The 14,290-nt window shown below is 43.0% G+C and overlaps 1 protein-coding gene across 1 annotated transcript in view; it reads left to right on the top strand.

Moving 5' to 3' along the window:
• Atg5 (autophagy related 5) overlaps positions 1–13,272 on the top strand; it is a gene marked incomplete at its 5' end in the record, with an annotated part of 64,663 nt that extends 51,391 nt beyond the window's left edge. Inside the window, one exon of the mRNA XM_028775805.1 lies at positions 11,855–13,272. Coding sequence (XP_028631638.1) covers positions 11,855–11,991 — 137 coding nt within the window. The remainder of the gene's footprint in view (positions 1–11,854) is intronic.
• Positions 13,273–14,290: the final 1,018 nt, after the last annotated feature.

The following is a 14,290-nucleotide window of genomic DNA, read 5'->3' as shown; positions in this document are numbered from 1 at the left end:
TCCCTTCCCTTTTCCCTTCCCTTTTCCCTTCCCTTTTCCCTTCCCTTCCCTTCCCTTCCCTTCCTCTTCTCTCTCTTCCTCTCTCTCTCTCCCTCTCCCCCCTCATTCATACACAAACACACACAGACAGACAGACAGACAGACAGACCTTGAGTTCTTGTAATGCATGTTAGGTCAGAGGACAACTTTCAGGAGACAATTTCTCCTACTACTGTGGGCTCTGGGGATCAAATGCACAGAAATGACATGCAGACACAACACCCATATAATAAAATAAATAAAAATAACAGAAACTCTTTAACCTGCAGCTATGCTTCAGACTGTCTCCGATGTTGTGAGTGAATAGCAGGCCAAGTGTTTTGGTTTATGTGAGAACCTATGTTTCATTGGTAGTACATAGATAGTACCAATATGCTGTGTTAAGTTTTATACCATGAAATTGGACACATCCTCAATTCTGTCTTATTCTTTGGGAAACTTTTATCTTTGCCTCTTTTCATTTCATATTTATTTTTAGAAAAATATTTAAAATCTGTGGAGAGTAATCAGAAGCTTCAAGTCTCTGAAGAGCTGCTCTGTGCAGTTCGGGCTCCCTGTTCATGATCAGAGTGGAGCACTTTGACATACCTGCACTCAAGCTGAAAGTGAAAGACTTGAAACTTGGGTGTGTCTGGATAAGAACTAGCTGTCATCACATGATAAAAAGAGAATGTACTCAAAGAACCCATGTGGTACCGTGTCCTGCTTCTCCCTGTGAGAAGTGATGGGAGCGTGGAAGAATATGTCTTATGTCATCATGACGGTAGAATGTGCTATCTTATGGCAGCAAGGCTGGGGTCAAGGGAGTATTGCAGGGAGCTGCTTTGCGTTCTTTTCCTTCTGATCATTAAGTGGTTAGGGGAATTAGCCAAGATGGAAAGAAGAGACCAAAGGTGAGCACAGGTACATGGTGTCTGTGGTTTCAGTGGAGTTAAAATGACTGAGATCTACTCCTCTGCACCAGGCCCAAAGTCACATGCCTTCTTTTCTCAGTATACTACGATGGCATTGTCAGGAAGCAGGCCAGCCACGGGCTTAGGTATGGCTGGGCACCTGTTGTCAACCTCCAACCTGAGTCTAATCCCTGGGAGCCACTTGATGGAAGGCAAGAACTAGCTCCCAAAAGTTGTCTTCTAACATACATAATAAATAAACTAAATGTTAACATTTAAAAAGTTAAAAACCATATGCTTAATTTTTATTTAGAAGAATATTAAAATATAAATATAAAATGCCTATAAACTTTGTTGAGTCATACTTTATTTCCCAATATTCCAATATAATTATAAAAATGTAGTAAGCTACATAGTGTAACAAAGCCTGCATTCTTTTCATTTTTCAACATAATATTTTTATTTGAGAATTTTACACAATGCACATCTATCACACTCACTTCTCGGTCCTTCCAGGTCCACCTACCATCACCACTCTTGTTTCCTCCCCCCAAGAAAGAAGGAAAAAATATTTGCAGTCCAATTTAGGTTGCCCATATACTCACTGGAGCATGGTCAGACTCTTAGTGGCCAGCCTCTTAAAGATAAGCCTCTGCGTGTGTCCCCTCTCCCCCACATGCCAGAAGCTATCAGCTGTGAAGAGGGACACTTCAGCATCCCTATCAGAGTGTTTAAGGGCTTTCTTCAAAGGCTTCCTGTCTAGACTGACAAACCTTCAATCTTGTTTTTAGAAATTTCCTTCAAGATTTCACTGATTCATTATTCGTGTTGGACTATTTTCTCATGGTTTTATATTTAGTATTGCACAAACAGTAAGGTGTAAAGAAAGACGTAGGCCATGGCAGGTTAGTCCTCGTGTCCTCCAGCTCTCCTGAGAGGTGAATAGTTCAGCAAGCGCTCTGTTTTCCCTGTCCAGTTCCTCCCAGTGGCCTGTGCACTCCTTATTCCTTGATACCCTTCCTTGACCACTGTTTGACTTCTGGGTTCCATATGATGGCATAAAGTTTATCTCAGTCATTCACTTTCTCAGGGTTGTATATGTTGTCTTGTTGCTCTGAGATAGGAAAGATACACTGTGGTGTTCTCTGAAGAAAGCCTTGGTCCAGGCAGAATGAACAGGAAGTTGTACAGCTGTGGGGTGAGCCACACTGAGGCTGTGCTGTGCATAGTGAGGCAAGAGTAAAGACAGAGTCTAAATGGAGACATCCAGAAGGCAGACAGCTGGAAATGGAGGGGGCTCAGGCCACACACACATGCCACCATGAAACCCCCACCATCTGCCTGTGTGTGTCGTGGAGCTGACAGGCTCCTGCCCACTCTGTCTGCTGAGAGACTGTCTGCCTTGTCTTTAGGTATGCCTGAAATTGACCATAAGCTCAGAAATGGTGTAGTCACTGTGGAACTGGGTAAAATTGAGACTGGAGACCTGGAACATCCAACTTAGGTGATCTAACTTCAAAATTACTTTCTTTGTGTGGGTCCTGGGCTTGTGCGTGTGCGTGTATGTGTCTGTTTGTGTGTGTCACAGTCTTACTATTTATTGACCCTCTATAACTTGCTGTGTAGTCTGGAACTCCTTCAGCTGCGTCTGCCTTGCAAACGCTGAGGTTGACGGTATGTTCCAGCATGCCTGGCAGTTACCTTATTTTTAATGTGCTTTATGAGAAAACCACACAAGTTCACAAAAATAGAACTTTAAGGAATTCATATTTGTTCTACATGGTTTCTATACAGTGATTCTCCATATGGAGTTTGATTTCAGACCCAGCAGCTGGGGTGGGAACACAAACCCTGGAGGCTGACTCTTCAGGTGTTGGACAGGATTGAAGTTCCCTCTCGATGTCTGAGAGCAAGAGCTCTCGCTGCAGCAGTCACGTGGTTGCTGAGCCACTGCTCCCACAGGAGCGAGCATGTGAATCTGAGCACACTTCCAAACTGCAGCCCCGCCCCCATCAGATAGTGTGGAAGGACGAGGTAACGGCTTTATAACTGTAGTCCCTTTCTCATCACAGACTGAACCAATGTCTCTCTGTGTCCTCCTGCCATTTGAATGGACAGTCATAAACATTTTAACAGATCTAGGTGTCTGAGTTTATGAAATAAGTAAGTTTCCTGTTGCATTCTGTTAGAATGTAAGACAACATTTCCCGTGTGAGACTTTAGACTTATATTTTTCTAAGGTTTTCAGTTAGCCTGGTATTTCTTTTGTATAGATTTGCTAATATATTTTTACAAACAAAATTTTACGGGAAACTTAGCCCAATTATACATAATTCACTTATGGCAAAACTTCCATGATTGACTTTTTTAGAAACTAGTTTCTGGATGGAATTAGACTGATCTCGGGAGGAAAGAGAAGCAAGGTTGACTACAGCGCCACTGTCACTTCAGACCCCTTAGCAAGCTTGATTGTCACCATGTAACTTGCTAAAAGCATAGAGGCGCAGAAGTAGGTTGTAGATGCCGTTGGTACTCATGGAGCGTTTGCCGTTCAGGGGGACTGCGGTAGTGATCCACACAGCAGCGGGTCACCCTGTAGTGGGAGCCCTCCTTTTCACTTTATTCCCAGCCTGGTTTTTGTTGTTCTCTATTCTTGATTGCATTTATATTTTATGGAAGAAACACTGTCTACAGTGGGAAGTCTGAAAGCATGTTAAATGTTGTCCCTTTGTGAGCAAAGATCTACTATAATCCTTGATAAGATTCAGCCTAAATTTGGGAATTATAGTTTATTAAATTTATCACACACTGTAAATATAAATGAGCCTTGATTGTTTTCCTCTCTCTCCGCCCTCACGCTTTGTCCAGCACACAGGCACTGCTGACTAATCTTGCTGATACAGAATCTCTTCAGATCTACATCCATTGATATAAGTCTTTTCTACAATCAGAGAACTAAAAGGATTGTTTTCTTTCTCTGCTAAGGGAGATGATATGATGCTGGATCCAACAAAAGATGCCTCTGATTTCCCTTCCATAATTATTTTTTTATCTTAATCTCAAGAAGCTAAGTGAGTTAAGGCTTTTCCAGAAGTGGGAAGCATAGACTTGTGCAACACTTACTCTGTTGCTGGCACTAGGAAATGAAGTCACATGTGTCCACAGTTCTGTGTTCTGAGGTCTGTGTTCCTCAGCCTTGTCACATGGTACAGCTGTTCTGCCAATCACATGTACTGTCTGTCATCAATAAGCTCAAAGCTACTTGATCATTTTATGTAAACACAACAGTAATGTCTTAAGGGTGAGGAAAAGGCTCAGCAGGTAAAGATGCCTGGTGATAGAGTTCAGAACCCAAAGTGGAAAGAAAAGTCGTTCTACAATTACTCTCTGCCTGCTATGCGTGTGCTGAGGCAGATACACATATGAACATATAATGCACAAACAGCAATTAAATTTTTAAAGAAAATATTTTAAAACCCCCAGTTTTTCAATCATATCCATTTTTTTAGGTGAACAAGGCTAAGTGTTTAACTTTTACCTTTTTAGAATTTATGGTCATGAGGCCCTAAATCATCTAAACAGTCACTACATTTTCTACTATGGCTAATTATGTGGTTTTAATTTTAAATTTTGGCTTATGTTCTTCTCACTAAGAAGTATAATGGCTATAAAGCAAAAGTTAAGCAAATGCACGTGCTTAGAAGTTGATGATACCATCTAAGGGGCTAAGGCTCTGAAAGTATTTTAGAAATAAATACTATATGTACATGATAGTTTGTACATGGAAAAGGGTTACATGGACTGCGAATGGCTCCTCGTAACTGGCACTGAGCGAGCATAGACCCGGAAGATGTTAATGGAGAGCCGTAAAAGGCTTGTAGCTCTCTGATAAACAGCACTCTCCTTCTGTTTGTGATCACCGGATAAAAGCCCAGAGCTCAGGCATGCTCGTTTTTACTGCTGCAGTGTGTAGTGTGCTCTTAAGATGAAGATCTCATTCCCCAGGAAGCATTTCTGTGTAAGATTAATTGCCCTTTTAAAATCGTGTTTGATGTATTCCTTTGGCCATATCCTGGCTTGCTTTAACCCCCTGACCTGACCTCACTGACTATTGCCACCGAGGCTGAGTCAGAGCGTGATGTATGCATGCGCTTCAGAGTTCAGCCTGGGCTGCCTCATGTCAGTGGCTTTGTTCATGAACATACCTGAGGAGTTTGTCAGATTAGATAAAAACTCTTCAGACTAGTTAGTGGTAATCAAAAAGCCTGTCTCCTTATTGGTCTTAAAACTTTCTTAGAATTATTAGTTAGATTTAACAAAGTTTGTTCTTGAATCATAAAGTAACCCTGAAGCTGCAGCAGTTAAGTGGTATGTCAGTCCGCTTGGTCTGAGCTCTGCCCCTCTGTCCTTAGAGGTGTGACCTCAAAAGAGATTAGTTCAGTTGAAACTTCTCATTAAAGGCTGTGTTCCTTTTCATCCCTTCCTTTAGCATCCCTTTAAAACTGAGATTCCAACTGCGTCAGAAAGAAACTGCAAGATGTCCCTAGAAGCACAGGCAGCCTGTTCTAAAGATCCTAGACTACTTCTTGTTGCAGTCTGCCTGGACCTGGGCACTCTGTCTCCAGCAGGCCAGGAGTGATCACAGGGTAGTGATCGCACAGGAAGCAGGGCAGAGAAGACAAGAGCAACATTGTTCCTGATTTGTTGTTTCTGTTTAAGACGATTTTGTTGTGTGAATTGGGGTTGGGGGTGTTGTTTTGGTTTGTTTGTTGTTTTTGTTTGGTTTGGATTTCTTGCTAGGGGTTGGGGTGTGTGTTGATTTTTTTTGGGGGGAGGGGTTGTTTGTTTTTTGAGACAGGCTTTTTCTCTGTGTAGCTCTGTAGACCAAGCTGGCCTTGAACTCATCAATCCAACTACTGGGTTAAAGGGATAGACCACCACTTCCCCAGTGTTGTTGGTTTTTTGGGTTTTGTTTTGTTTTGTTTTAATCTCCTTATAAAGAATCTTAAAGTCTTCTAAGTAATATAATCATAATATGTCAGGGCTCCCTTGACTTTTAGGTGAGGTATTTCACTGGATTTTTATATTTTATGGCTTTTGAATTTTTTTGAATGTCATTTAATTTGTCTAATACTGAGACTGGGGTTTTGTCCCCCCCCCTTTTTTTGTACAGTGCCACTGAATAATTGGAGGCCAAGGTCTTAGAACCTCTTGGCTGCCAGTCACATAATTACGTCCATATTATTTTATATATCTTGGTGGATATTTAGTGCCAAAAGAATTAGCGTCTCACCATTCTGAAGAGCATATTCCTCCCCTTCTCTTGACCCCCTTTTTTACCCTGCTCTCCTCTAGCCCCCCACCCACCATGGTCTTCTGGAGCCCTGCCTGGCCTAGAATTTGCTGTGTAACCTTAAACTCTGGTTCTTTTGTTTCTACCCCTTGAATTGCTGGGATTCTGAGTGTGTGCTACTACAGCCCGCGTGGGTGGTGCTAGAGGTCACACCTAAGGCGTTGTGCACACTTAGCAGCCTCTCTGCCGCATGAGCTATTCAGGCTCATTCTCGCTATAACATTTTTCATACCCTAGTAAGGGTGGAGAAATGGACTAACTTCATTGAATACCTGCTATGTCCAAGCCCTCTTGCAGGTTCAACTGGGCTCAGTTCTTAAATTCTTTTTTTATTCTTCAAGGAGCCCTAGAGATGTGTCTTTATTTCTCTCTATGATGAGGAACTGGAGATTCATTCAGTTAAGGGTTCAAAGCTAGTAAATGTTGATGGCTAACATCTGAAGGAAAGACTTTGCTGTTGTGGCGTCAAAAAGTGGGCTCCTGACTAGAGCTGGGAGGTCTGCTAGAAAACCCTACGGCAGAGAATCCTAGAAATTCTAGAGTTTGCAGCCTGTGAGCACCAGCCAGGACTTGAACTACATCTCAGCCATACGTCACCCTTCAGCTGCATTACCAACCTAGCCTCCTGAGGAAACGTCAAGCCAGGGTGTGATGGCGTCTGTTGTCATGTGGAGCACGTCTGAGCACAGACGTCAGTGAGGTTCCATGAGAAGGCCGGACGGCAGAGGGACCAGCCAGCCTGTGGGTTTGTCTTCCATTAACCTTCCTCGTGCTGCTGGTGGTAGATCAGACTGAGCTGTGACCATGTATGAAACCTTCCCTTTCTGTGTAAGGACATGTTAAACACAGGAACAAGGAACGAGGAACCTCGTTCAGAGGAACGAGGTTAGTCACCCGTGCCCAGGGTGGGGATTCAAGGTCCAACTCCTCGAATGTCTGGTAGTAGCGCCTGTCTGCTTGATTGGCCTTTCTCTTTTATGTCCGACTTATATTATTGTGTGCATTTACACTTGTTGTACATATATCTGTATACTGGCAACATTCCTTATGTATACCTGTACTTCTCATGAGCAACTTAACCAGTAGAATTTTTCCTCTTTCTGTTTGTTTCTGTGGTTTTTTTTTACCATTTTCACAGAGCCAAAACATTACACACATGCATACATAGTTCATTTTTGTTTTTAATCTTTATATGTACTTGCAAGGTAGAGGGTGCTATGTATACCATGCTGGGAACCAAACCCAGGCCCCTGTTATAAGAACAGAACCAGTCCTGAGCCTTAGGGTGGTCTTTCCAGACTCTGAATATATTTTCCTTAAAATAACAACCATACTAACACTATTCACTTAAAGTATACTGGATTTTACTGGGTAGACACATAATACTGTATATATACTTTCCAGAACTAGAAGTCTAAACCCTCTTACATGAAGGAGATTGGAGCATGAAACCTCGGTGCCACAGGCGAACCCTTCCTGTGTTTGACATGTCTTAGAACCCTGACCTGGAAGGTTCACCCTGCAGCTTTGCAGGGGTCAGAGCCTTTGAAAGGGCTGTGGCTGTGCCTGTGGCTGTGGCCTTCTCTCTTGCCCACCATTCTGCTATCTTGATCTTCAGCTTGGCCTCAGAACTATGGGAAATGACTGGTCTTCATAAATGGTTTGTACATGAAGATTGTCTAAAAGCAGCTCAGCCTGAGACTGAACTGGACCAAGCCCCAGACTGGGGACAGGAATATTGGGACTGTTGATAAATTTGACTATAAACTACTTAATAGTCTGATTTCATTTTTAAATTTTGCTAACTGTACTATAGTTCTGTAAATATATTTTTTTTTTTTTAGAAAACTCACATCACAAATGGAAAGTTATAGCAGAATCAGAGTTCCCTGCAGAAGTGACGTGTGAATGATCACAGCTGCTTCTCTTGATTACTGTCTTAAATGCTTGCCTAGTTTATAGCTTCTACTGGGTGAGCTTCTCCTGGAGAGACAACTGCCTTCTGCTCATCTCAGATAGTCTAGCTTGGTGAGCCAGTGGGACGACAATGAGAACATCATCTAAAACTCGTCAGGGAGGGGTGTCGCCTGGAGCCCCTCCCCAGCTCCATGCTCGAAAGCTAATGGGACTGGTCTTGGGAAGATCTCTTGGTAGTCACAGGTGTGGACACCTGTGACTAGAGGTCACAGAGGGCAGTCCTAGAGGGCAGTGAGCAGGCACCTCCACACACTGTTTTAGAAACTCCAGTGATGTCTGGGGCAAAGCTTTGATGGTAGTGCTTGCCTTGCAATCCCTGGTTTAGTCATCTGACAACAAAAGACCAAATCCCAAGTGGGAGAGGTATGCAGTGTGGTCCTCAGTCAAGACTTCAAGTATGAAGTCTCGAGTCTCATTGAGAAACAGGCATGGCTGCCAAACATGTTTAGTGTAGTGAGCTCATTGAGGGCTTCCTTTCTGTTAGGGAGAAATATGAATTAATTCATCAGTCCTCCTTTTGTTAGTGTAGGCAATTGACAAATACCCAGCCATGCTTTCTTGTTATTTATGAATGCTTAAATAAAATAAGGTGAGAACATATGCGCTTTGTATGGATTTGGAGCTATCTTGAACCTTTAACCTTTACCTCACTAGCTCTGGCAGTTCCACAGTCACACTCTGCCTGATGGCAGGGTTGGCCATCAGACCCTGTTCTGAAGGTGTTCTGCCAGCCCACCCCACTTGCAGCTGTAAAACCGCATTGCATAATCACAGTGTGCCAGTACCATGCTAGTTGTAGGACATCCATGAACAGGAGCTTTGCCTACAGTTGCCAGGGAAAGCCTGCCCCATCCCAAGAATCCTGTTTAGTTAACTTTTGGAGAGAAGTTGGAAAGCAAAGCAAAGAAGAAATGCTATGAAGTGTTGGACCGATGCATGCTGTGACACAGTGTTTCACATCGCCGTCATGTCCTTGCTTGCTTTTCCTTTGTTTTGAAATGGGGTCTTAGTCTATAGAGTAAGAATATTAAGAGAACCATATACTAGAAATGTTTTCAGATATTGTAAGAGCTGTTCTCTGGACTCTGCCTCCCATGTGCTCAGATTTCAAACAAGGCCACCATGCCAGGCCTTAGCTCACATCTTCAGTTGTTCTGAAGAGAGGTATAGCCCAGGTAGGCCCAACTTAGGTGTCCAAGCTTAGAACAAAATCATGCAAGAGTTAAGAGTGACCCCAGCTTGCAAGCTGGAGAACCAGAACTTGCCCACCCAGTACACGGTGGGACCGCGAGGCAAGTTTGATGCAGTTAGAGTTCTCTAGCTTGCATGGGGGACTCCCATCTGCTCTGACAGGTCTGGTCGCCTGCCTTGTCAGGCACATGTGCACACTCGAGTGAATTCACTCTGCTGTTTAATGGCCTCAGGACCTCTGCTGAGAATGAGGAGTGACTTGTCAGTTTTTACTCTCTCAGAAAGGGTGACTGGCTTGAGAACTGTACACAGAAGGAACTTTTACTCTCACCACGCTTTCGGTTTTTGACTCAGTTCTAAGTAGGAGGAAATTCTGAGAATATTAAAATAGCTCAAAGAAATATATAGTAAGAATATTAAGAGAACCATACTGGAAATGTCTTCAGATATTCTAAGAAAGATTTAATACATTAAAACCTTGGCAATATAGAACTTAGAGAGATGAATCACTGTAGAGAATGTGTGTTCGTCCATCTTAACCCCGGTTCTTAAGTCTTCCCAGAGAGTAGAGATGCAGTCGTCTGTGCTCTGTGTACAGCTTCATCTTCTGTCTGTAGATGCTCCTGACCAGCATTCTGAAGCCATCCATTGTATGAATGCTGTGATTATAGCTGCGTAATAAAAATGTCTGCATAGATGCAACAGAGCTGGCGAGAGGACTGGAGGGACGGCTCAGCCTTTAGATGTGTGCTGCTCCTGTAGAGGACCCCAGGTCGCGTCCCCTCACCCATGTAGGGCAGCTCACAGTTGCCTGTAATCCAGGCCCAGAAGATCCAACCCCTCATCTGGCTTCTGGACAGTCTGCTCACTACACAGACCCATTCAGACTCAGATTCATACAGTAACTAAGTAATAGAAGTAGAGGGATTTTTGTTTGGTTTTGGTTTTTGGTTTGTTTGTTTGTTTGTTTGTTTAAGATGGCTTAGGGAAAGGAAAGCAAGACAGGCAATTTTTAGGTTTCAGGGTCCTAAGACAGTGGTCTGTGACAGGGATAAGGGGAAGCTTTGTTTGGTCCTGTTTGAAGTTGGTAGCTGGTAGCATGCTTACCAGGTTTTTAATTTGCAAATTCCCTTTTGACTATGGTGTTTCCATCTGTCGCTCTCTCCCTGCTTCCACCCTTCTGCCTCTGTTAGAAGGCTGACTATTTCTGTAAAGGTTCTGCTTTCATGTGTCACAGGCCGTCCCAGCCCTTAGAGCAGTGAAGGGCACTTGGAGCACAGCCGAAACGCCAGCAGCAGCTGTAGTGCTCCTGTCCACCAGAGAAGTTTCCCCAGTTGTTGTGTTTCATTCCCAGAATGCTGAGGGTTGCCATTGTATTTTGAGGACACTGTTAAGGAGTTATACTGTGGGGTAATAAATAGTTCCTCCTTTTCCTTTTTGATTAATTTTTGTTTGGTTGGGGAGGTATTTTGGAGGGGTGTTCTTTACATTAGGGGTTTTGTTTTGCTTTTTTAATTGTTAATAAAATTTGAATTTAAAGGCATTAATTGCAGCATCCTTTAAATTTTTATTATATTTGAATTCATTTTAGTGTAGAGATGGTTGCCCACATTTCTTGGTATGAATATGGAGGTCAGAAGACAACTTGGGGGACTATGTTCTCTCCTTCTACCATGTAAGGGATCAAACTCAAGGCCATCTGGCCTGCCAGCAAGTGCTTTTCTCTGCTGAGTCCTACAGTGGTCTGTCTAGTGCTATTTTAATTAGCAAGCAAATATTAGCCAAAACTAGTCAGGTTTTGTGACTCTTACTGTAGAATCTGTAAGTCAGATTATTGGTTCCTGTGATCACAGCTGTAAGTGTCCTTTTTTCATTATACTTCCAACACTTTGGGAAAGACTTGAGCACATTTCAGAGAATCAGCAAAGCTCCCAGCTGTTAAGCATCCTCTCAAATTCTGGTCTGATTCTGGATCATCTCTGCTATACATTTCTAAGAGTGTGTTGTGTGGCCTTCCACAGTGTTGCCGTTTTTAACAGCTTTCTTTCTGTAGTGGTTTTAACTGTGTACCTAGAGTATTTTGGTCAGTGAGTTCACTCTGCTGTTTTCTCCAGGATGGTTTCACTAACGTCAATCTCAGGCAAGCACAGTAATTAAGAAAGAACAAATACTTTCGCAGAGCAACAGAATTTTTATCAGAATTCACTGCAGCCCTCAGGTTTCTGTTTAGGATGAGACATTTTGCAACATTTAAACTTTCTCCTTGTCTTCATTTCCTGTTGAGGGGATAAAACAAGCTTGAAATCCATTTACTTCACTAAGGAATCTGAAAAGACAATGCATCGTCCTCTCTGTGGTTTTCTTTTCTATTGATGACTATTGGCTTTCTTTCTTGGAGCAGATGGAGAGAAGAGGAGCCAAGTGATGATTCACGGGATCGAGCCGATGCTGGAGACGCCTCTGCAGTGGCTGAGTGAGCATCTGAGCTACCCAGATAACTTTCTTCACATCAGCATCGTCCCCCAGCCGACAGACTGAAGAGCGTGGCGGCCTCGCTGGATGGAACCACCTTGAGTCCGGACACCAAAGCGTGACACCCTTGCTTCAGTCAGGCTCAGTGGAGGCAACAGAAACCTGGGCTGAGGCAAGCCAAAGAGGAGAAGATTCCATGAGAGATAGGGCACCCGGGCAGGGCTGAGTGTGCACCGCTGCTTCGCTCCTCCGCCGGCCGTCTGGAAACCTCAGCTGAGACAGACCGGACCACTGCAGCCTCTTCTTCTCTTGAAATGCAATGCAGCCGAAGCCTTTGCTCAATGAAAAACAAAATGGAAACGTGCCACAGTTTGTCTTTCTGATTAACACATCAGTGGGTGTTTCCTAAGGTGACCATGGCTGAACCTTAGGCAGGAGAGTGGAAACATTGGTTGAATTTTCAATAGAATTAGACTTAAGAAAGTAAAAGAGAAATTCTGTTATTAATAACTTGCAGTAATTTTTTGTAAAAGATCAAATTACAGTAAACCCATCTTTCCTTAATGAGAATTTCCTGTTTACAGTCAGTCTATTGGTATGCAAACAATCTTGTAACTTTGATAATGAACAGTGAGAGATTTTTAAATAAAGCCTCTAACTATGTTTTGTCATTTAATAACATAAAGTTTGTCACTTTTCAAGGACCTCCTGAATCTCCTAGAAGCCACTTTGTATTCTGTGTTTGTCACTGGCATAGCAAGGGTGCAGGGCATAGGGTACCTTGTCTCAGGAGCTCTCACAGGGTTTATTACTGTGACTTGAAAATCTGTCTTCTGTATACTAAAAGTATAAATAATATTATCTGTCTTTGCTGTTTTGTTGGTCACTATAAGCCTGTCAAATCATAGTATACCAAGTATCTGTATACGAGAATTTTTGAATATTTTGAAGCTCCCATTCCTTTCCAGTGTTTTGGTTTTTTTTTTTTTCCCTTTCTTTTTTCTTTTTTCTTTTTTCTTTTTTCTTTTTTTTGGCTCCTGGATTACTATGTGATTGTGGCCCCTGGCAGCCAGTCTTTAAAGCCTGAAGGTGACCTGTGTCTTCACTGCAGTAGCTTTTCCTTATCATTACCAAAAACATCCAGAGGTTACTGGAACTCCCACTCCCACCACAGTAAGGGAAGTTTGCTGCACTCTCCCGATGGCTGCCTGGAGCCGCCTGCTGTTGTTGATCTGTGAGCAAGCTTGCTGTCCACATGAATGTCAACCCATCTAAGTATGCTAAAAGATGATATCATAAAATAATGGTTTAGATTACAAAATAAAGATGAATGTTTTCTTACAAAAATTATGTGGTGGCTCAAGTAAGATCCTGATAATGCCCCTTTTCTCCTTCTCCTGCTCCCTGCCCTCTCCCCCTGCCTCCTGCCCCCTGCCCCCCCCACCTCCTCCCCTCCCCAAGCTTGTGATGTTCACTGATTTACAGTTGATCAAAGAGCACAGATCCTAGAATGGAAGTTGTAAACATAATAATAAAAGAAATAACACTGAGTTTCAATCACAGTAAAGGAGAAGCAAACAGGAAAACATCGGCTGACTAGACAAAGTGCACTTTCAGTAAAGGCGGGAAAATAGCAATATCAGTTACATAAGGAAAACTCACTTGTATTTTTGCACGACATTGGTTTGAATATGAGTGTTCTGCTGACTGGGGATTTTCCCCTTTGGAGTTTTGACAAACTGAGGAGAGGTCACTGAAGGATTGGATGCCAGGGAGGACGTGTGGTATGGTCAGAAGGGTAACCATGGCGACTTTACAGGTGACACTGGAGTAAAGGATTCCTGGGGACTTTAGAACTCCTGACCCCCACTTGTAGTTTAACTGAGTAAACCCCACATGGCAAGCCACTGCCAGCCAGCCTGCCTCGTTCCTGCTGAGGAGCACCTGAAACCTGGTGAGCTAAGGGTCCAGTGACCAGAGAGAGAAATCAAGAAGTAGTGCTGGCTAAAATACCTAATTTTTATTTGAACATTTCAGTTTTATGACTTACTAAAAAGCCAGGTAAATATGTTTGCCTTCATTCCTAGAAGTTGGAAGTGAAATATTTATAGAGCAAGATCGGAATTCCCTCATCTTCAGACTACGTGTTTCCACAGAGAAGATGAGGGAGGATGGAGAATGGGCTCTCAGCAGGTGCCTCACTCTTGAGAATGAAGAAGGATTTCGTGGTCTTGCTGACAGGGAAGGAATTCAAAGCATAAGTTACCACTTAGCCATCATTGAGCCTCTCAGAACTTGGGTAGCCTTGCTCCGACTGTGGCTAGCTTGTTGGGATGCAGCCCTAGTGACTGAGGCAGAGTGTGTT

The sequence above is a fragment of the Grammomys surdaster genome, unplaced genomic scaffold, assembly GCF_004785775.1.
Source record: "Grammomys surdaster isolate TR1022 unplaced genomic scaffold, NIH_TR_1.0 261, whole genome shotgun sequence".
Classification (NCBI taxonomy): Eukaryota; Metazoa; Chordata; class Mammalia; order Rodentia; family Muridae; genus Grammomys; species Grammomys surdaster.
Note: the sequence above shows the minus strand (reverse complement) of the source record. Positions and strands in the feature narration are given on the sequence as shown.